Source organism: Thermobia domestica, chromosome 5 (genome assembly GCF_964235325.1).
Source record: "Thermobia domestica chromosome 5, izTheDome1.hap1.1, whole genome shotgun sequence".
NCBI classification, from domain to species: domain Eukaryota; kingdom Metazoa; phylum Arthropoda; class Insecta; order Zygentoma; family Lepismatidae; genus Thermobia; species Thermobia domestica.
In genome coordinates this window covers 263,953,999-263,976,944 of record NC_137458.1, presented here as the reverse complement: position 1 = coordinate 263,976,944, position 22,946 = coordinate 263,953,999, and the positions used below count along the sequence as shown (strand labels likewise).

Below are 22,946 nucleotides of genomic sequence, written 5' to 3'. Positions count from 1 at the left end.
TTGCCCCGCCTGTAACTTTCTGCGAATAATAACAATAAAATATCTCCATATGTTGTATTATAGAGAATTATACACGAAAATGCCCTAAAACGGATTTTTTTTTTTTTACATTAACAATTTTTAAACAATTTCTCGCGGATAAACTCCCAGATTCCTCACTCGACTGAGGTATTCCAGATCCCGGAAGGTTGTTATCAAAGTATGAAATAGACGCAAAAATACGTTTTAGTGAAAGCACATGTACATAACCTCCATCAATTTAATATTTTTGACACACCAAGTAATAACCGAGCACTTAAGCAAAATAACAGATTTTTTTGATTCCATAAACTACCATTTTTCTCGTAAATACCGAATTGAGTTATGTATTTCTTTACCATTGTAGACAAAAGAAGTCCCGGCGAACCCACAACAATACTTTCCAATTACAGTTTAAACGAGTCGCTTCATACACTGCCTTTTGTTTGGTTGAGCTGATTTTGAGTTTAGCGTCCCTTTCAGAAGCGAGTCTATATGAGACGGTACCTACTGATTAACGTGGAATCCGAACCACATGAGCTGCTGCCGGGATTTGAACCCGGGTCTCCCACTGCCTTTTGTTTGGATTGGATCCATGAGTGATTTCTTTCTGTCATCTGGTCCTTATTTGCAACTAACACTACCAACACGAGTTCTTGCGTAAAAGCAAGGGTTCAACTTGTTTGTAGACAACTCTTTTTTAAAAACAAAAGATAGGAAAAATAAAACAAAATTGTTGATGTTGCCAACTCAGAAATTATTTCTATATAAGCCACTTTCCAGTGACGGTATGTCTTGATCACTGGAAAACGAGAGGTGGTATGTCTTCATCATTGAGAAACCAGAGACGGTATAGCATACCACCTCATACCGTCTCAATTCGACCACTGTTTATGACTTTAACTACTTATTTTTAACCTTTCCTAAGCCTTTTAAATAAAACTCATTTCAGAAAAGAACAAAATGTTTTCTGAAATGTTTACGCCTTATAATTACTAAGCTCAGTATTATTTTAAGTTCCATTTCTTTTGTTTCTTATTTTTCTAAATTTTTCCCCATTTGGTCAGCGAAACTCTTGTCAGTAAATTGAAAAACGCATATAATATTACTTGTTATTTCAACTATCCCGTAGAGTATAAATAGGTAGAAACCTTGCTTTCCGTATTTTGTAACGTATTCAATATTTACATTCATTTTATAACAAAAGATATTATTTAAATAATATGTTTAGAGAGTGCTTGTTAAACTGAAGAGAAATTAGGAACAAATTGTCATTAAGATACATTCAGTTATGCTCTTCAGAACAATCACAAATATGGCAATTACAAAGGCAGATTTGGCTTATAATACTAGATCTGTAAATGTTTATTCATAAGCCATAAGTGTCTCTGTTCCAAACTTTATTTCTTTGTTATCATTGTTTGGTAGGACAAAAAGAAACCTTTTCAAGTGTATCTGAAACTTAATCAGTTAATAAAGGAAACTACAAATGAATAAAAATAACATTGCTATTAATTACTAATATTTAAAATCTTTTATGGTGAAAATATGACAACTAGGGATGTTTTATAGATTATATTCTTACAATAAATTCTAATTAGATTGGTCATTGTTATAAAAGAATATGTTCTATTTAAATATATTGCTCATATCCCCTTTCAACAATACACGATTCAACTGACCATGCCAAGTGATCTAACTCAAAGAACAATAAATGAATTAATGTTTTCATTCATTCAAATATATTGACACATTTTTATAAAATTTTTGTAAATTGTAAAATATAAAATAATAAAATTTATCGTTTTGGTCTTTGGAACCAAAATAACAGAAATATAAATTGTTCATGATATATTGAAATTGACATTTAACACATGAAAACATTCAATTTTAGAACTAGGACATTTGATATCCAACGGTAAAATTATGCTAATGTTCATACCAAATTCTAATTGAGTCCAAACCCGGAAATGGTTGAATTCCACAGAAACTTCAAACTTTTATATTGATCCCTATAAAGGAAATCCGACGAAGACAGCAAGAAAGTGTCTCTATAGAGCTCAAAGGATATGTCCAATCTCTATCTTTTTCCTCCTTTTGAAACTGGAAGTGATAAAATCTCTCATTTCTTATTTCTGTTATCAGTATTTACGACAGAAAAGAAGAAAAATATTGAATACGGGAAGAAATCTTTTTCTGGTATAGATATGGATTGACATCTGAATATAGTTTACACTTATACAGTTTTCTAACCACACACAGCAGAATTGATAAATATTGACATTTGTGCTTAGAATTTATTTCCACTGTAATATGAAAAGTCTGTAGTTTCACACTATGAAATGAAGCTTTAATATTGGTTTAATAATAATAATAATAATAATAATAATAATAATAATAATAATAATAATAATAATAATAATAATAATAATAATAATAATTATTATTATTATTATTATTATTATTATTATTATTATTATTATTATTATTATTATTATTATTATTATTATTATTATTATTATTTAAGAAAGCTGAAGCTAAACTAATATTATTGACAAAACTATAAACTTGAATGAGGCAAGACTAAGACCTTAAGTATTTATCTAATTAAAAATGTTTATAGTAACTTTTTACAGGATATTGTGAATGAGCATTGCAGGACAACTTCTTATTTTCATTGGAACATCAGACTCCGAAGTAACTTTAAAATCAATTCGTTTCCATGAATTAAACGTCTGGAATTATCATAGAAACCTGGAAGTAAATATCATAGAAATCTCTTGTGTTGTCATTTATACATATTGATGGAAGGGAACGTGGTCAAATTTTCTATTATGTTGATTTCTTGTTCCTGATATACATATATATTCTATTAAATTGTATTAAAATATGAAAACGACATTAACAATAACTTGACAATGACAACACAGTATTGCACATAGCATAACAAAATTATCTGTTTTTTTCTTTTCTATTTTGCTGGGTTGTTTCATTGCATAACACTAAGATGTATAATTTAAAAAGGTTTTTTAAGAACCCAATTGGAAAACTAATCATGATATGATACTGGCAATATATCTTCCCATGGCCGAGAAAACGAATGTTCAAATTTCTTCCATCCATGTAATCTAATGCAGTATAGATTGTTGTTATTAATATTTCTTCATGGTTCATAATTATTTTTTTTCAAAATGAAGTATAGATAGGTTTTCACGTTAGCACAATTCATATACGTTTACTTGTAAAGGCTATGTGTTATAAAGAATGAAATGAAATCTTTAGTTTTACGTCCCACGCTTATGCCGGTTAGGCTAAAGGAGACGATGATGATAATAGATGAGTAAAAATGGTGGGATGAAGAAAGTGGGAGGAAATGGGAGAACCCCGAGAAAAACCATGAGCACGGTGTTTGTGCACCACAAAGTTCACATGGCGCGAGATGGGATCGAACCAGAGACCCCAAGCACCGGAGGTGAACGCTCTACCATTGAGCCACCGCGCCTCCCCAGCTATGTGTTATAACTCTTGGGCAACAACCCTTGAAGCTTCCTTATGACATCCCACACTCACGAAAGGAGAATCCGTAAGGAGTAAGTTTAAGCTCAATTTTCGTAAATCATATCTCTTACTTTATTTCGTCAATGTATTCAGGGTAATTCATAATGGTGTTGTTATTGGAATAGTGCTTTTAAGAAAATAAAATAATTAGACGAGAGGCAGGCTCTGGTAGATAGTGTATTTAGTTTCTTTTAATACTGCATTTTAATTGCACTATAGTGAACACAGCTCGGACGTAACAAAGCAACAGTGGAAAGTATTTTAAGGTAGTTAAGGTGCAGGTATGAATAAAAACTTTCTGGATGAAAGAATTATACAATGACGAAATGTTTTGGAATATTGGAGACTAAAGAATGATAATGGATGCAAAAAACTAAAGAAAGGAATTTAACGAGGATTCGTTTGAGAGGAAAAGATTGAAGGTAATGCATGACGTTAAAGAGTTGAGTTGATTTTGAGTTTAACGTCCCGTTCAGAAGCGAGGCTATATGAGACGTGGACCTACTGATTAACGGGAAATCCGAACCACATGAGCTCCCGTCGGGAATCAAACCCGGGCCTCCCACGCCAAAGGCGCGTACGCTAACCGTTTAGCTACGGAGGAGCTCCACATGACGTTAAAGAAGAACAGTCATAATCAATATACAACACTTAACATTTCAAGTGTTGCATAAGAGTAATGATAATGATGATGATATAAGAAACCCAATAAGTATGGCCGAATAAACGTGAGTAGTTACTGTCTACGGTTGACAATGGAGAATCACAAATTTCCAATTTCCAAAGCTGAGAACAGTGACTAATTTTGTAGGACATTTTCTCAACCTGAAAGGTAAGATGGTACCTTTAACACTTTACGTTTTATTGATAAATCGATTCCAACTAAACCCAAACCTCTAACGATGAATATTTATATTGCTTAATTGAAAATTGTAAACAAAATTCATGTTTTACAACTTTAGCTACTTATTTTTAATCCATTATTAGCCTTTTCAAGAGAACTGAGCTTTTTAAATAAAATACAAAGGATATCTAACACAAAACGTTTTAATACATTTTTATGCTTTATTCCTACCAAATTGTATCGTGTCAAGTTCCAGTATCGTTTGTTTTCTTCTTTTTCCTTTCTTAAGATTTTCCTCATCTGCTTGATAACAAATTGAGTAAAATTAGTTGATATTTAAACTATCTCGTAAGGATATAAATAGATGGCTAAGCATCTTATTCTGAATTTTGAAATGTACTCAATATCTTTATTATATTTTTATAAAAAACAGTACTATTTAACAAATATGTATTTGTTGAAAATGACTACCTAATGAAGAAAGATTACCAACCAATTGTAATTACGGATTTTTAGTATTAAAACACACTGTTCTGTCTTCAAAAATCTGATAAATATAGCCATTGCCAAGGATCATTTGGCATACATAAGGCCAGGAGAAGGACTATTTATAAATAAGCCGTACTATCTCCGTTTGAACTTTTGTCACCTTTGTTATCAATGTTTGAGTTCACATTAAATAACTTTCAAGAGTATAGGAAACTTATTTAATAAATAAAGTAATCAATAAAATTAACTATTAATATCTGAAATAGTTCACGATGAAACATGATATTCTAATTTGTTTCATAAATTTAATTTCACATTAAATTCTTATTGGATCAGTCATCGCTAAAATGGAGATGTGTTCCCTTTAAAATACATTGCACATATTCCTTTTTAATAATAACGGATTCAACTGACTTCTTAGATGCCAATTGATCCAACCCAAAGAATGAAAAATAAAATTAATGCTTTCATTCGTCGCATTCATGGACACATTTCTATAAAGTACTTGTAAATAGTAAATTATAAAATAAGAAACTAGATTGTTTTAATTTTCGGTGTCAAAAGAATACATATATATATTGTTAATGATATCTTGAAATTGACATTTACGCTTGGAAAAATTAGGACACTTTCAATCCAAATATACAATTATGATCATGACAAATTGTGTTTGAGTGCAAAAACTGTAAACTGCAGAACTCAAGAGAACCTTTCGGTTTATATGTTGATCTCTATAAAGCAAAATTGACAAAGATTGCAAGAGACTGTCTCTATGAAGCCCAAAGGATGACCTCAGTCTTTGTGTTGTTCTTGTTTTTGTAACTGGAAGCGGAAAAATCCTTCTTTTCTAATTTCTGGTTTCAGTATATATGCCAAAAAAGAATAAAATGTAGGATATAAAAATGCATTTTGCTCATATAGATATAGATGGGCACCTAAATAACAGTTTCCATTTATACCCTAATCTAACTACTGTGACCAGAACTGAAATATCAATACTTATTAGATTATATTTCCACTACAGTCAGAGAGACTACCAGACTTTAAAAATATGAAAAGAACTCTATCATTGGTTTTAGTAATATTAATAATAAGAAATGTTTAAGAAAACTGTATCTAATAGCATACTTTTTCAAAACTATAAACCTACAAATAGCAAGAACATATCTGAGATATTTGCCTACTGGCAAATGTGTGTACTTACTTCTAACTGGACGTGTAAAAGAGTACTGATAGATTACTTCTTATTTTTATTGAATCTTCTGACTCCGAATTCACTTGAAGATTAACTCGTTTCCTCAAATTAAATAACTGGACTTATCATAGTGAATCTGGAAGTATATATAAATAAAGTTTTATAAATATTTTAACTATTGATTATTTTAAATTTTAATAGTGTATATAATATTGTAATGGTTTACACATTGTAAGTGTTTTCTTAATATTCTAACAGTAGTTGTTAAGGAAAATAATTTTCAGAGAACACAAATTTAAAATAATAACTTATGAAAATAATAAAATATAGAACTAGATAATAAATAATAAAATAATAGATAATAATAAAATATAGATGAACAAAGAACTTTATCTTCATCGCGGTAGTTAAACTAACAAATACGAATAATGAGTTAAGATGGACGAAAGTTCAATTATTCTCCATTCCATAACGTTCCCTCCTAATCTAGGGCAGAATCTTTCTACATGATCCATATATTCTAAAAAGAAAATAACATAAGCACAGGCTTTCACATAAGCACAATTTAATATATCTTATTTGTGGAGATCATCTGTTAGAACTCTTGGGCTAGAAAGTCCCGTGCGGTTCCCTGATGGTACTTCTACACTTTGAAGAATAAATATGGTTAGTAGAGACAAATTAAAAACTAAATAAATAGAAAAATTCGATGGGAATCATTTGGGAATTTCTCTTATATTTGATATTAGATATGGTAGAAGATATATTTAGGAGAAGATGAAGCTTGAATACAATGAATGACGTTAAGAAAATAGTCATAGTCAATATACAACAATAACATTTCAAGTCTTGCATAAATCTAATGATGATGATGATGATGATATATGAAACCAAGTAACTGGTTAATGACAAAATAATAACTAGAAGAATAAAATTACACGCGAAAAAGGCGAGAAAATGAAGGTGAAGAAACAAACTATGTGTCAAGAATAATAGAGGTGGAAAATGAAAACATATGAGAACAATTTAAGATGAAGCAGAAAGAGACACTTCCAGAAGGTCTGAAAGAAAACAAAAAAGTTTAGAACCTAAATAAGATCCTTTCTTTAGAACCTATCGAAGAAATTTATTAGATTAATTATGGTGCGTTTAAATGAATCCAAAATAAAGCCTCAGTTGCAAAATTGTTGTCTACGAGCTTTAAAGTCGAGAATGTCCTGAAAAAAAAACTAGTTGCATTGTCACCGTTATTACTCAACTTTGTACTGAAGTGCACTATAAGAAAAATCAAAGATAAGAAACAGGATCTAGAGCTGAATAGTATTCACCAGGTTATGATGTATGCTGATGTAGGGATGATAGGAGAACAATGGAAATAAGCGCAGAGGTCTTATAAAATGCCTGTAGGAGCATGGGTTTAGAAGTAAATGTCGAAAAACTAAGGAACTAGAAGTTCTCCGAAATCATAATGCTTTAAATTCTGGATGCGTCAAAATATCAAATAATATTCTCAACAGTTTTGATATTTTCAAATATCTAGAAACAATACTAACACACCAAAACTACATCTACGAAGAAATGAAATGTCGACTGAAAGCGTATTATTATTAATTTCAAAATATTTTATCATCGCAAATTCTGTTGAGGAATTTGAAGCTTAAAATATATAAAACGATAATCATTTCTGTTTTACTCTATGGTTTCGAAACATGGTCGCTTACTCTGAGAAAAGAACGCAGACTGAAAGTATTTGAGTATAAAATCCTGAGACAAATATTCGGACCCAGGGAGAACATAAATACATAATGGTGGAAATTTCATAACGAAGAACTGTATGGGGAACATTGGCTCAGTGGTAGAGCGCTTACCTCAGGTGCATGAGGTCGCTGGTTGGTTCCTCGGCCAAGTAAGCTTGTGATGGACAACATCATGTCCGTGAGTTTTCTCGGGTAATCCCGTTTTCTTCTACATTCTCATTCCATCAATTCTTCCATCATAGTTCCTTGCCTAAAAATGCAAAGTAGGAACTGGATCCAGTTGGCTAAGGACAAAAGTCAATGGACAGGTCTTGTGAACGCGACGGTGAACCTCCTGGTTCCATAGGCCATAGAGTTAGTTAGTAAGTTTTATTTATTATAAAATTACACATGTCAAATTTGAATTGTATGTTCTTTTTGAGTGCAATGTAAGTGAAAGAGAATATATTAATCTGATAACTTCTTAGTGCTACAAAATATTCGGTGATAATTGCAGACTAACTCTATACTTTGAAATGAAATTGAATAACAAATATAATTAATCTTTCTCGCATTTACATAGACTACACGGTAACAAGTGACTTTAAGTCCAGCTGTGTGGTAGGGTACTCTCGTGGTTGTATGGTTAGATTAAATACCTTCCACAGGGAGACCCGGGATAGGTTTGTGGTGGGTGTTCATGTAGTTCGGATAGCATATTGAGCTGCAAGACCATGTATAGCCTAACTGCTTAATGGCATGCTAAACTCCAATCATACAAAGTCCAGCAGGGTACAATGTAAAATCATAAGAGTTTTCTTTATGAGTAAATAAGAAAATTTCTTCTTTTTTCAAGTAGTTTGAATATAGTTGGAAAAATGCTCCAATTCATAATAATAATAATAATAATAATAATAATAATAATAATAATAATAATAATAATAATAATAATAATAATAATAATAATAATAATAATAACTTATGGATCAATAGAAACATCACGTTTATAATTGGATATATAGACCACCCGACACCAGACGAACATGTGCCATTAGCCCTCTTAAATTCAGTATTTTTAAAAGTAAGTTATAGACTCAGTCAAGCGCCTACAATATCACCCCTACTTATCGTACGATCACAGTTCATACCTCGTGTTTTTCACAATTGAGCGACCTTTCAAATTGTATCATCCTCATTTCCCTACCTTGTCACTGAGGTGGTAAAGTTTGAGAGAAATTGGGATTTTTCGCTATTTTTTTTTTTCAAATTTTGAGTCTCTTTGGATACCTGTGTCAGAGATCTGAAAACCAACTAATACTAGTGTGTACTAAATTTGTGTATAAAATTTCAAGCTTCTATCTTGAATAGTAAGGACGGAAAAATATTTACCAATGAACCCCACAATGCCACAGATAACCGCAAAAGAGCTTGATCTCAAGTAAAAGATTTAATGACACGTTCCTGTTTATCATAGGGTCGTGTTTTGTACTTCTTTCTCTTCTGAGCATCCTTTCAAACGGTACCATTCACATGTCTTCACCATGTATCTGAGGTGGGAAAATCGTGAAAAAGGGAAATGTTTGGTTAACATACCCTCTTTTTACATTTTTGCCCATCTTCAGCCTTTGCGATAACGCAGAGATATGAAAAAAATTGATAAATGACTACTTGGTAGACTGAATATTTGCGCAAAATTTGAACATTCTAGGTGCAAAAGAAAGCCCGCCAAAAATAATAAAAGTAGCTTAACGAAAATTATTTTTAAAAAAGTTATGACGCCATCACCTCCTATGGCTCGACGCAGAAAGGCGTCAAATCATACGTAACGTGTTTTACAAAACCTCTAAACTTGGAAAAGCGAAAAAGAAGAGCTGAAGTAGAAAAAAAATCTTTATTGGTTATCTTTTAATCGAATAATAAAGACACTACTTTAAAATCTAAAAGTCCGCCTACAAGAACCTACAAGAACTCCAATTAATCGATGAGATTATATTATTATTATTATTATTATTATTATTATTAGTAGTAGTAGTAGTTGTAGTAGTAGTAGTAGTAGTAGTAGTAGTAGTAGTAGTAGTAGTAGAAGTAGTAGTAGTAGTAGTAGTAGTAGTAATACGTTATGTTGCGAAAGTGCTACAAGTATGTTATTACAATAGACAGAAGATATTCTTCTACTTATGGAAATTATCGTAATGCAGTTAACTCTATGAAGTATGAGAGATATATTTACTTACCTCGTACTGAAGAATGTCAGTGTTATTTTAATGTTGACTACGAAAGACAACAAATACTAACTGAGAATTGATATCATTAAAATTGCTTGTAAACAAATAGCTACACTTATCGTAGGAAGTGAAAATATCTAAAGGATGTGGCGAAGTTTCCTGTTTTGCATGATTTGACAGCATCATTTACTACTTCGTTATTTTCCTGTTTATGTAAAATGTCCAATGTAATCCGATAACTACAACCTAGAGTCTATAACACTCAGGCCATATTTTAAATATAAAGATAACCAAGAAAGTTTTGTCGCTTTTTCACCCACCTCTTTCGAACATCGATATGTCACCTAAGACGTACCTGGAAGATCAAAAATAGTCCCCCATCAGAATCGACTATTTTCTGTCAATGTTCTGGAAGGCCATGTATTCCATCGCGTTAGAACTTGGTGGACTGTGAAGCGAAGAAGGTATCAAATGCATTTTGCACCACTATTAGAATTTGAACTGGCATCCTCTAAGGTGATTGTCCAAGGAATGAAACAGGTAATAATCGGACGATGCAATGTCCGGGAAGTATGGCAGATGCAATAGTGTTTCCCATCCAAAGCATAGAATGGTGTACCGGGTCATCCTAGTTACGTGGGATTTAGCGTTGTCCTGTAACAGGAGAACCCCTTTGCGATTCAGAAGTTCTGGCTCCAGAGTTTTGAGTTTTTCTTGAACACGGCTGAACTGCTGACAGTACACAATTGCATTGATGCTCTGACTAGCTGGTAGTAGTTTCCGATGCACGATCCCGCGAGCAGTCCATCAAGCACACAGGAGGACCTTCTTCTGATGCAGTGCTGGTGTCGAACCGGTTCATGGAATGATAAACAATGATGATGGCGCCGTGGAACTTCGTATAGGACTTACTTCTCATCACATGTCAACACCTTGGCCAGAAATGGTTTCTTCCTTAGACGAGACAGCAAAGAAACACAGGTGTCTGGTCGCTTTGCCTTCTGGCCCGAAGTCAAATCATGTGGGATCCATCGACCCAACTAGTAGTGCTTCCTAAGTGAATGGAGATGCTGATGAATGGTTTCTCTACTCACACTGAATTACAGTCCCAGTTCCTCACATGTCATTAATGCGGTAGATACCACCACTCCCTGCATCTTTACATATCCAACCCCAACTATGAATGGTAACATGTTCCATTCGACATGAATGGGTCATGTATCGTGGTTCATATCGTGTTCCAGGTGGACGATGGACACGCCGAGGACCATCGTTTGCAGTAGAAAAAACTTTCTCGCCTGTAAAGACAACGCTGTCCCATATACGACCGATATTTTCTTCTGCAAACGCCCGTCGATCGACCATGTGGCTATCTGACAGTTGTTCTTTTCTTGCAGCCCGGAACGACCTCAGATTTGCATTTCTGAGGCGGCGCCGAACGGTGTTTACATCACCTGGAAACCCCGATGCCTCTTTTAGTTGTCGGGCAGTGATCTTGAACTGCAGAAGAAACTCGAGGCCGGCCAGATCCAGGTTTTTGGGCTACATTTCCACTTCCTTGATGACGTTTCCACCATTTTTACGCAGTAGCACGATCGACGCCATATTCCAGACCTGCATTAGTAACACTCATGTTTGCATGTTGAATGAGAGCGATAACACCCTGTTTAACTGCACTGTCGTAGTGACGCGCCATGCTCCCAGAGTCCCAGCACACCACAATGCATATTATCAGCTAACGATAATATGCAGTCGCTTGTGACGTTGTGAAAACAACGCAGGCGCATTGAATTGATTCCTACTAAAAAAAAAGTACATTAGGATTGGATTTTACCTCATATGTCTCTTTTCCGCGAAAGTGTAACTTCTCCTATATTTTCTGAAGAACAAGCTTACTGACTGAAGTCTCCTGGCATCAAACTTATCTCCATATTTACCACTTCTCTAGAATAAGGAACGAAAATAATCCGCACAAGCTTGCTATAATGTGGCGGTACATAACTTGAATAAATTAAGTCTTCCTAAGACTAACCATCATGGCCACGGGGTTTCAGGCACTCGTTTGTTGTACTTTTGGTGTCCATGAGTATGGGTTCGAAGCCCAACGCTGCCACTTCCTTATTTTTTGCAGCTATGTCGGAACGTTCAAATTTTCATCTTTACATTCCAAATAAGAGGAATTATGATGACATTTATTTGGATATATTTTTAAAACGAAGAAAAGAGTGTAAACAATACACCCAAACAAACACTATTACCAGTATTAAAGAATTGCTACGAAAGACTAAAACGAACATCTAGGTTCCTAACGACGGGGCTTGCAATTTGGGCTAAAGTGGGTTAAGAACTATTGCGGTCAATAGTCCTCAACGGACTCAAACCCGTGTCCAAGTGCAGCAAGACGTAAGTAAATATTTTGTGTAACGCTGTGCGCAAGCTTATTCGACAATAATACTTGTAGTACTGTTACCGACTTTTATGTATACGTAAGATAGATCCCTCTTCGTGCCATATAACTTTATGGTGGATAAACCATGTGTGTGGCTTTTATAGAAACGGAAAAGAAAATGAGACAGGAGCCTAATCGCAAAAGGATCGTCCGCGAGATGGACGCTGTGTGACTTTCTTGTGCGTGGCGACGAAAATATAGTAGGATATTAATATTATTGTTCGTTGAGGTGACATCTTATGCAATGAAGGTTAAAATGTATTATAATTATTATTATTTTTTTATTATTATCATTATTATTATTATTTTATTATTATTATTATTATTATTATTATTATTAGTATTAGTATTATTATTATTTTATTCCAATGGTATTGGAGAATAAATATAGTAGCGATTACTGCTTGGAAAATATAGGAATAAGAGTGCTGTGTTATAGTGTAAGAAGTCAGTCAACATTGGTAGCACTAAATTTAAAACGTGAAATATTGAGAAGAATGACAGTGTCTTATAACAGTTTAAAATGAACATATTTTGGGAGAAACAATAGAGCAATGATTTTATTTAATTATATTTTTTTCCGAAGATTAATCTGTTTTAACTTCATGACAGGGGTCTTGATTTTATTATTACTATATATCTTCAGAATATCTCTAGTTAATATTTTATGTGGAAATGTGACAATAGGTAACCAGGATCTTTTACATAGAAGATATGAAATTTTAAGCAAAGTTGACTCATTATTTTAACGATAGTTAAATGAAACTTTAATTTCCATAGTTCTGGTAATAGTATTTTATGATATTGACTGTATCTATTTTAATCTTATTTTATAATCAGCTTTAATCTTGTAATGTGAATATATTAAACTTCTGACAAGGGACTTAACCTACTAATATTAATTCTCTATCACAAATTTTCTCGTCTATTTAAATGATTGTATAATAGTATTAACATAGTGCTGTATTTTTGCCAATGAGCTGTTCACGACACTGAAAATAAACTCATATTATTATTATTATTATTATTATTATTATTATTATTATTATTATTATTATTATTATTATTATTATTATTATTATTATTATTATTATTATTATGAGCGTACTTTTGAATGTGCACTGGGAAATTAATGCGCAACTTGTTATTATTTCTGAAATTTTTCCTGTATTGTATGTTATTTAATTTATTAGTGGGCATTTTCTTGTCTCCAGGTCATCGAATAAATGAATTTCGGCGTGTACTGTGGTGTAAATTGCATTACAGAAAGAAAATAGTTTGTTCCAAACATTACGGCTGAACTTAGTAATATTTGGCTTACGCTTTGAGCTGCCAGGATAGCATAGGGTAACGTGAGGGAATCATGAGTAGTACAGCTAGGCAACATAGGTTCAAACCTTCTTCAGGCCAACCTCTGATTTTTCACAAAGCGATAGTGAGGAATCGAAGATTGACTTTTCATACTAAATGAGGAATCGTTAAGAAGGAGGATGCACACACCTGTATCACGATGGAGACAATTTACGAATGTTGGTTGGGGATGAGCAAACAACATTTACAGGAATTACTAGGACGGATCGAACCTATTCAATGATCTGAAGTATACACTTTTCATATTATTGGTCTTAGAAAGAAACACTAAACCATTTGTTAAACATGTTTTGAGTACTGTAATCTGTGGAGTAGCGGTAGCGTGCTGGATTCGAAACTGGAAGACCTCGGTTTGATTCCCCATCAAGTAAATTCTTTTTCTCATAAAATAATGGCTACAAACAAAGATTCATCTGCCGTTGGAGAACTTACAAAGCATCACTTGTGAGAATATGAGTAAAGAGTGTATGCGTTCTTTGTCATACAGTATAATGATAAGTAGTGTTCATTTATAAATTCGTCTTTCTCTCTGTGTCTAGTCATCTGTGTCGTCTCCTATTTGTTACTTCTCTCTCTCTTATTGCTTCTCTCTCTCTTATTGCTTCTCTCTCTCGTAAATCTGTTCTTTGTCCTCAGTGTCTCAATCGAATCACTGGGTCAGTACGGGTTCGAATCTTCGTCGCAGTGTCGGTCCATAACCAATCCACATCACCCAACTGATGCAATGGCCACTTAAGCTCTGGCGCGTTCATTATATCTGTTCGAATGAGAAAATTATATTACCAATAGGTGAAATCGAGACTGGATGTTCAGAACAGATAAATCTTCAGAGATGATGGTTAGTCTTAGGAAGACTTAATTTATTCAAGTTATGTACCGCCACATTATAGCAAGCTTGTGCGGATTATTTTCGTTCCTTATTCTAGAGAAGTGGTAAATATGGAGATAAGTTTGATGCTAGGAGACTTCAGTCAGTAAGCTTGTTCTTCAGAAAATATAGGAGAAGTTACACTTTCGCGGAAAAGAGACATATGAGGTAAAATCCAATCCTAATGCACTTTTTTTTAGTAGGAATCAATTCAATGCGCCTGCGTTGTTTTCACAACGTCACAAGCGACTGCATATTATCGTTAGCTGATAATATGCTTTGTGGTGTGCTGGGACTCTGGGAGCATGACGCGTCATTACGACAGTGCAGTTAAACAGGGTGTTATCGCTCTCATTCAACATGCAAACATGAGTGTTACTGATGCAGGTCTGGAATATGGCGTCGATCGTGCTACTGCGTACAAATGGTGGAAACGTCATCAAGAAAGTAGAAATGTAGCCCGAAAACTTGGATCTGGCCGGCTTCGAGTTTCTTCTGCAGTTCAAGATCACTCTATAACTGAAGAATGGCGTCGGCATCCTTTGATGTCTGCCCGACAACTGAAAGAGGCATCGGGGTTTCCAGGTGATGTGAACACCGTTCGGCGCCGCCTCAGAAATGCAAATCTGAGGTCGTTTCGGGCTGCAAGAAAAGAACAACTGTCAGATAGCCACATGGTCGATCGACGGGCGTTTGCAGAAGAAAATATCGGCCGTATATGGGACAGCGTTGCCTTTACAGACGAGAAAGTTTTTTCTACTGCAAACGATGGTCCTCGGCGTGTCCATCGTCCACCTGGAACACGATATGAACCACGATACATGACCCATTCATGTCGAATGGAACATGTTACTATTCATAGTTGGGGTTGGATATGTAAAGATGCAGGGAGTGGTGGTATCTACCGCATTAATGGTCGACTTAATGGTCAGAAATATTTGGAACTTTTAAAGGATGCGCTTCCTGAGATACGAGCTCGATTAGCTGACGAAATCGTACACTTACAGCAGGATCGTAGCTCTGTACACGATTCCAATCTTGTTCAGGCATATCTATAACGGGAACCCCATATCGAACTAGTCGATTGGGTCCCTCGCGCAGCGGATTTGAATCCAATAGAAAACGTTTGGAGTGCCGTTGTAAGAGAACTTCAAGAAAATTGGCCGCAGAATCCACCACGCACTGGAGATGAATTATGGGAGCTGGTTCAACATACATGGACGGACTACACGGCGAAACTATATTGCTTGTCTGGTTGATTCCATCCCAAACCGACTGCAAGCAGTTATAGAAGTTAATGGCGATTACACTCGCTATTAAATAAATATGCCTCCCAACAATTCACCTATAACAACTACTTAATTCATCTAGCGCATTTGAATATTGTATTTTGGCAAAACATGGTCAATGGCCTGTAATGTATCTAACTCCATGTATATTGCTACTAAAGACCTATTTCAATGTTCTCTTTAGTCGACTGAAAAAACAAAAATAACAAATAAAAATAATATAAAAATAGAAAGCAAAAATAAAAATAATTAAAATAAAAACAAAAAATAATAAAAATAAAAAACAAAAGTAATAAAAAATAATAAATGAAACATTGCATTATACAGGTTCTGGGGACTTTCTTTATGGTTGTATGTTTAAAGTTCCTGCAAATGATGATTTGTCATGATTACAATACAAATTTCCAAACGTTACAATTTGTGTTGCGTTCAATTTATCATAATGCACAAAGTATATTAAAAATTGTATTTTTGGTTTAACTTTTCTATTTGTTATTGAGCTCGCTTCGTTCAGACTGGTTTACGTTAATATAAAAGACAATCTCACCTCAATGAGAAAATACTAACGCTAAATTGGATTTGTTAATACAAGAACCAAAATATATTCATTGCATAATTCGACATGAAAAAAAGTACACCCTGTTCATAAAGCTTGGCCACACTCTTTATTGCTTTCAACTTCAGGTATCTTCGGTAAAAAGTAAACTAGGTTCGAACCTCCAAGCCAAACTTTGCAATCGGGAAAGTTTTTGCAGATGTGTTTTTTCTCTTTCAAAAATATCATAAGACTTGTTACCAAGTGTAGATAAAAAGCAACATTGATTGAAATACTTAATGATACAACATTTTGAAACCTTGTATTAATGTCAGCAAATGCTTGTTTGTCATTTAGCTCTCCATACGTAATGGAGTATTGAGATGCGTAGAGGAATCTTTGCAAATGTAAAAGATTGCTCCAAGTCAAGACATTGAACATAACTCTCGCCTGAGTACAAGAATAACAGTAATTATTTTATATAATTATTTTATGTAATTATTTTATATAATTTTTCATGCATTGCGGAAAATAGAGTTTTATAAAAAAGCATTGGCCCAGATAAGAATGGAACTTACAACATTACGATTTGAAACCCAAGGGCTTAACACTTAGCTAACAAGCACTTCTCGGAGCATGCTTCTAGCCATGTATAAAGGCTTTCAAGATAATTATGGCATTCATATCCATTGCAAACGCTGTTTTTATTCTACTTTGACTTTTATTTTAGTACTCAGCAGAGAATTATGGTCTTTGTCTTAACTTTGAGCACTCTTTTACATTTGGAAAGATTCCTTTACGTATCTCAATACTCCATTACGTATGAAGAGCTAAATGACAAACAAGCATTTGCTGACATTAATACAAGGTTTCAAAATGTTGTATCATTAAGTATTTCAATCAATATTGCTTTTTATCTACACTCGGTAACAAGTCTTATGATATTTTTGAAAGAGAAAAAACACATCTGCAAAAATTTTCCCGATTGCAAAGTTTGGCTTGGAGGTTTGAACCTGGTTTACTTTTTACCGAAGATACCTGAAGTTGAAAGCAATAAAGAGTGTGGCCAAGCTTTATGAACAGGGTGTACTTTTTTCATGTCGAATTATGCAATGAATATATTTTGGTTCTTGTATTAACAAATCCAATTTAGCGTTAGTATTTTCTCATTGAGGTGAGATCATTCATTGTCTTTTATATTAACGTAAACCAGCCTGAACGAAGCGAGCTCAATAACAAATAGAAAAGTTAAACCAAAAATACAATTTTTAATATACTTTGTGCATTATGATAAATTGAACGCAACACAAATTGTAACGTTTGGAAATTTGTATTGTAGTCATGACAAATCATCATTTGCAGGAACTTTAAACATACAACCATAAAGAAAGTCCCCAGAACCTGTATAATGCAATGTTTCATTTATTATTTTTTATTACTTTTGTTTTTTATTTTTATTATTTTTTGTTTTTATTTTAATTATTTTTATTTTTGCTTTCTATTTTTATATTATTTTTATTTGTTATTTTTGTTTTTTCAGTCGACTAAAGAGAACATTGAAATAGGTCTTTAGTAGCAATATACATGGAATTAGATACATTACAGGCCATTGACCATGTTTTGCCAAAATACAATATTCAAATGCGCTAGATGAATTAAGTAGTTGTTATAGGTGAATTGTTGGGAGGCATATTTATTTAATAGCGAGTGTAATCGCCATTAACTTGTATAACTGCTTGCAGTCGGTTTGGGATGGAATCAACCAGGCGAGCAATATAGTTTTGCCGTGTAGTCCGTCCATGTATGTTGAACCAGCTCCCATAATTCATCTCCAGTGCGTGGTGGATTCTGCGGCCAATTTTCTTGAAGTTCTCTTACAACGGCACTCCAAACGTTTTCTATTGGATTCAAATCCGCTGCACGAGGGACCCAATCGACTAGTTCGATATGGGGTTCCCGTTATAGATATGCCTGAACAAGATTGGAATCGTGTACAGAGCTACGATCCTGCTGTAAGTGTACGATTTCGTCAGCTAATCGAGCTCGTATCTCAGGAAGCGCATCCTCCAAAAGTTCCAAATATTTCTGACCATTAAGTCGACCATTAATGCGGTAGATACCACCACTCCCTGCATCTTTACATATCCAACCCCAACAATGAATGGTAACATGTCCCATTCGACATGAACGGGTCATGTATCGTGCATCATATCGTGTCCCAGGTGGACGATAGACACGCCGAGGACCATCGTTTGCAGTAGAAAAAACTTTCTCGTCTGTAAAGAAAACGCTGTCCCACATACGACCGATATTTTCTTCTGCAAACGCCCGTCGATCGATCATGTGTTTATCTGACAGTTGTTCTTTTCTTGCAGCCCGGAACGACCTCAGATCTGCATTTCTGAGGCGGCGCCGAACGGTGTTTACATCACCTGAAAACCCCGATGTCTCTCTTAGTTGTCGGGCAGACATTAAAGGATGCCGATGCCATTCTTCAGTTAGAGAGTGATCTTGAACTGCAGAAGAAACTCAAGGCCGGCCAGATCCAAGTTTTCGGGCTACATTTCTACTTTCTTGATGACGTTTCCACCATCTGTACGCAGTAGCACGATCGACGCCATATTCCAGACCTGCATCAGTAACACTCATGTTTGCATGTTGAATGAGAGCGATAACACCCTGTTTAACTGCACTGTCGTAATGACGCGCCATGCTCCCAGAGTCCCAGCACACCACAATGCATATTATCAGCTAACGATAATATGCAGTCGCTTGTGACGTTGTGAAAACAACGCAGGCGCATTGAATTGATTCCTACTAAAAAAAAAGTACATTAGGATTGGATTTTACCTCATATGTCTCTTTTCCGCGAAAGTGTAACTTCTCCTATATTTTCTGAAGAACAAGCTTACTGACTGAAGTCTCCTAGCATCAAACTTATCTCCATATTTACCACTTCTCTAGAATAAGGAACGAAAATAATCCGCACAAGCTTGCTATAATGTGGCGGTACATAACTTGAATAAATTAAGTCTTCCTAAGACTAACCATCATGGCCACGGGGTTTCAGGCACTCGTTTGTTGTACTTTTGGTGTCCATGAGTATGGGTTCGAAGCCCAACGCTGCCACTTCCTTATTTTTTGCAGCTATGTCGGAACGTTCAAATTTTCATCTTTACATTCCAAATAAGAGGAATTATGATGACATTTATTTGGATATATTTTTAAAACGAAGAAAAGAGTGTAAACAATACACCCAAACAAACACTATTACCAGTACTAAAGAATTGCTACGAAAGACTAAAACGAACATCTAGGTTCCTAACGACGGGGCTTGCAATTTGGGCTAAAGTGGGTTAAGAACTATTGCGGTCAATAGTCCTCAACGGACTCAAACCCGTGTCCAAGTGCAGCAAGACGTAAGTAAATATTTTGTGTAACGCTGTGCGCAAGCTTATTCGACAATAATACTTGTAGTACTGTTACCGACTTTTATGTATACGTAAGATAGATCCCTCTTCGTGCCATATAACTTTATGGTGGATAAACCATGTGTGTGGCTTTTATAGAAACGGAAAAGAAAATGAGACAGGAGCCTAATCGCAAAAGGATCGTCCGCGAGATGGACGCTGTGTGACTTTCTTGTGCGTGGCGACGAAAATATAGTAGGATATTAATATTATTGTTCGTTGAGGTGACATCTTATGCAATGAAGGTTAAAATGTATTGGATATATTTTATTATTATTATTATTATTATTATTATTATTATTATTATTATTATTATTATTATTATTGTTATTATTATTATTATTATTATTATTATTATTATTATTATGTGCGTACTTTTGAATGTGCACTTGGAAATTAATGCGTAACTTGTTATTATTTCTGAAATTTTTCCTGGATTATATGTTATTTAATTTATTAGTGGGCATTTTCTTGTCTCCAGGTCATCGAATAAATGAATTTCGGCGTGTACTGTGGTGTAAATTGAATTACAGAAAGAAACTAGTTCGTTCCAAACATCACGGCTGAACTTAGTAATATTTGGCTTATGCTTTGAGCTGCCAAGATAGCGTAGGGTAACGTGTGGGAATCATGAGTAGTACAGCTGGGCAACATAGGTTCAAACCTTCTTCAGGCCAACCTCTGATTTTTCACAAAGCGATCCTGAGGAATCGAAGATTGACTATTCATACTAAATGAGGAATCTTTAAGAAGGAGGATGCACATACCTGTATCACGATAGAGACAATTTACGAATGTTGGTTGGGGATGAGCAAACAACATTTACAGGAATTACTAGGACGGATCGAACCTATTCAATGATCTGAAGTATACACTTTTCATATTATTGGTCTTAGAAAGAAACACTAAACCATTTGTTAAACATGTTTTGGGTACAGTAATCTGTGGAGTAGCGGTAGCGTGCTGGATTTGAAACTGGAGGACCTTGGTTCGGTTCCCTATCAAGTAAATTCTTTTTCTCATAAAATAATGGCTACAAACAGAGATTCATTTGCCGTTGGAGAACTTACAAAGCATCACTTGTGAGAATATGAGTAAAGAGTGTATGCGTTCTTTGTCATACAGTATAATGATAAGTAGTGTTCATTTATAAATTCGTCTTTCTCTCTGTGCCTACTCATCTGTGTCGTCTCCTATTTATTATTCTCTCTCTCTTATTGCTTCTCTCTCTCGTAAATCCGTTCTTTGTCCTCAGTGTCTCAATCGAATCACTGGGTCAGTACGGTTTCGAATCTTCGTCGCAGTGTCGGTCCATAACCAATCCACATCACCCAACTGATGCAATGGCTCACTGAAGCTCTGTCGCGTTCATTCTATCTGTTCGAATGAGAAAATTATATTCACAATAGGTGAAATCGAGACTGGATGTTCAGAACAGATAAATCTTCAGAGATGACTAGAAAATGGTCCCTTTTCTGCTGATTCAAGAGAAGATTTTATTTATATTAGTTTGACAAAAAGTTCGTTTCCATCCTATAATTCAATGTATTTTATTCACATTTTCAATGTGAAACATGCAAGGTCTGTTACGTTTATAAAGAGCACCGAATTTTTGTTTTAAAAATTTGTAACTTTTCATTATGATACAGTTTGGACTTCTAATATTGACTCTTTCTAATAGATATTAGCAGTAAAATAGCACTCATTCATTTATCCTTTTCTTTGTTTCCTTCTTCTTTTCCTTTTTTATTTTTGTTGAGTTTGTATTAGTAGTCCGGAATGGAGGTATTACTGGGTTTATTATAATGTATTTCGTATCAGTACGTTCAATGAACACCACCGAATTTGCTACCGAAACACATGAAACAAATCACGTGTGTTAAACTACTGACATTATTCTATATGTTTCAGAGCTCTACAATTTCACAGGAAATTGAGTATTTAATTTGACCTCCAAGTTTGGTATTCATTTTGAAAGTGACTTAATGATTGTTTCCTGTATCTTCTACGTATTCGAATAGTTCTGAAGAAATATATAATCCAAACTTACTTCTATATTCCTGTTGGATTTCTGGAAACGGAACTTTATAATGTTAGGTTCTTTTTTAAAATACTTTTAAATTCCTTATTTTTATCTCTGTTCAGTTTTTCTTATTCTTCTTCTCTCCCCTTTCTTCTCTCTATCTCAGTTCTGTATGTCTGTCTAGCAGACATACATCCCTTTCAACTGTTCATTCTGTGTGTGTTTAAGTCTCTCCCTACATTATCTTATGATTCTTGTTTCGTGTCGGTTTGATTGTTTCATTTTGAGTATACTAATATATGTAAATTTTGAAATAAGAATTGCACTCATCTTTTATGCTGATTTTAGTATGGGAGAGAGGAAAGGAGGAGTGAGAGGGGATGTTTTTACCAGACACAATTATGGGATAAGAAGGTGTATATTGGTTGGCCTAACTGCACGGCGTTATGTGTCGCAATTTTTTTGATGCGGAGTGTACAAAAGAATATTTGTAGGATTGAATCATATTGTATGTATTTAACGTAGATTTACTTGAATATGCATATGCATGCGAAGAATTAGTTAGTAATTACAGCTAGTAGAAGTAATTTTAGAAAACCTGTAAAAAAAATAAAAAGGCTTGTGAGGTTGTTACATAACATTTATTATTCTCACTAGTAATACTTTTCCTGTCTAATTTAATAACCTTTTGAAGTCTCGTAATTCAAATGTATCAGTGTCAGTGTGCGTGTGATTTTTTTACAGAAGCAAAGGACAATATTGACTTAATGTCAGAAGGTTCCAAATATATTTTAAATAATAGCCAATATTAGTAGCTGATTTTTATCTACCCATTTTCCAAATGTTGTTTAGTTTAAGTATTATTGAATCAGTTCT

The 22,946-nt window shown here is 34.3% G+C and overlaps 1 protein-coding gene and 1 long non-coding RNA gene across 2 annotated transcripts in view; both read right to left on the bottom strand.

Moving 5' to 3' along the window:
• The window catches only part of LOC145686568 (uncharacterized), an 86,796-nt gene extending 76,676 nt beyond the window's left edge, over window positions 1–10,120 (bottom strand). The window contains exons 1-2 of the long non-coding RNA XR_014131621.1: window positions 10,075–10,120; window positions 6,114–6,240 (exon numbers count right to left, since the gene is read on the bottom strand). This is a non-coding gene — a long non-coding RNA (uncharacterized LOC145686568). The remainder of the gene's footprint in view (window positions 1–6,113; window positions 6,241–10,074) is intronic.
• A 6,102-nt stretch (window positions 10,121–16,222) lies between these two features.
• LOC145685511 (uncharacterized) overlaps window positions 16,223–22,946 on the bottom strand; it is a 36,269-nt gene continuing 29,545 nt past the window's right edge. Inside the window, exon 2 of the mRNA XM_081757906.1 lies at window positions 16,223–16,230. Coding sequence (XP_081614032.1) covers window positions 16,223–16,230 — 8 coding nt within the window. The remainder of the gene's footprint in view (window positions 16,231–22,946) is intronic.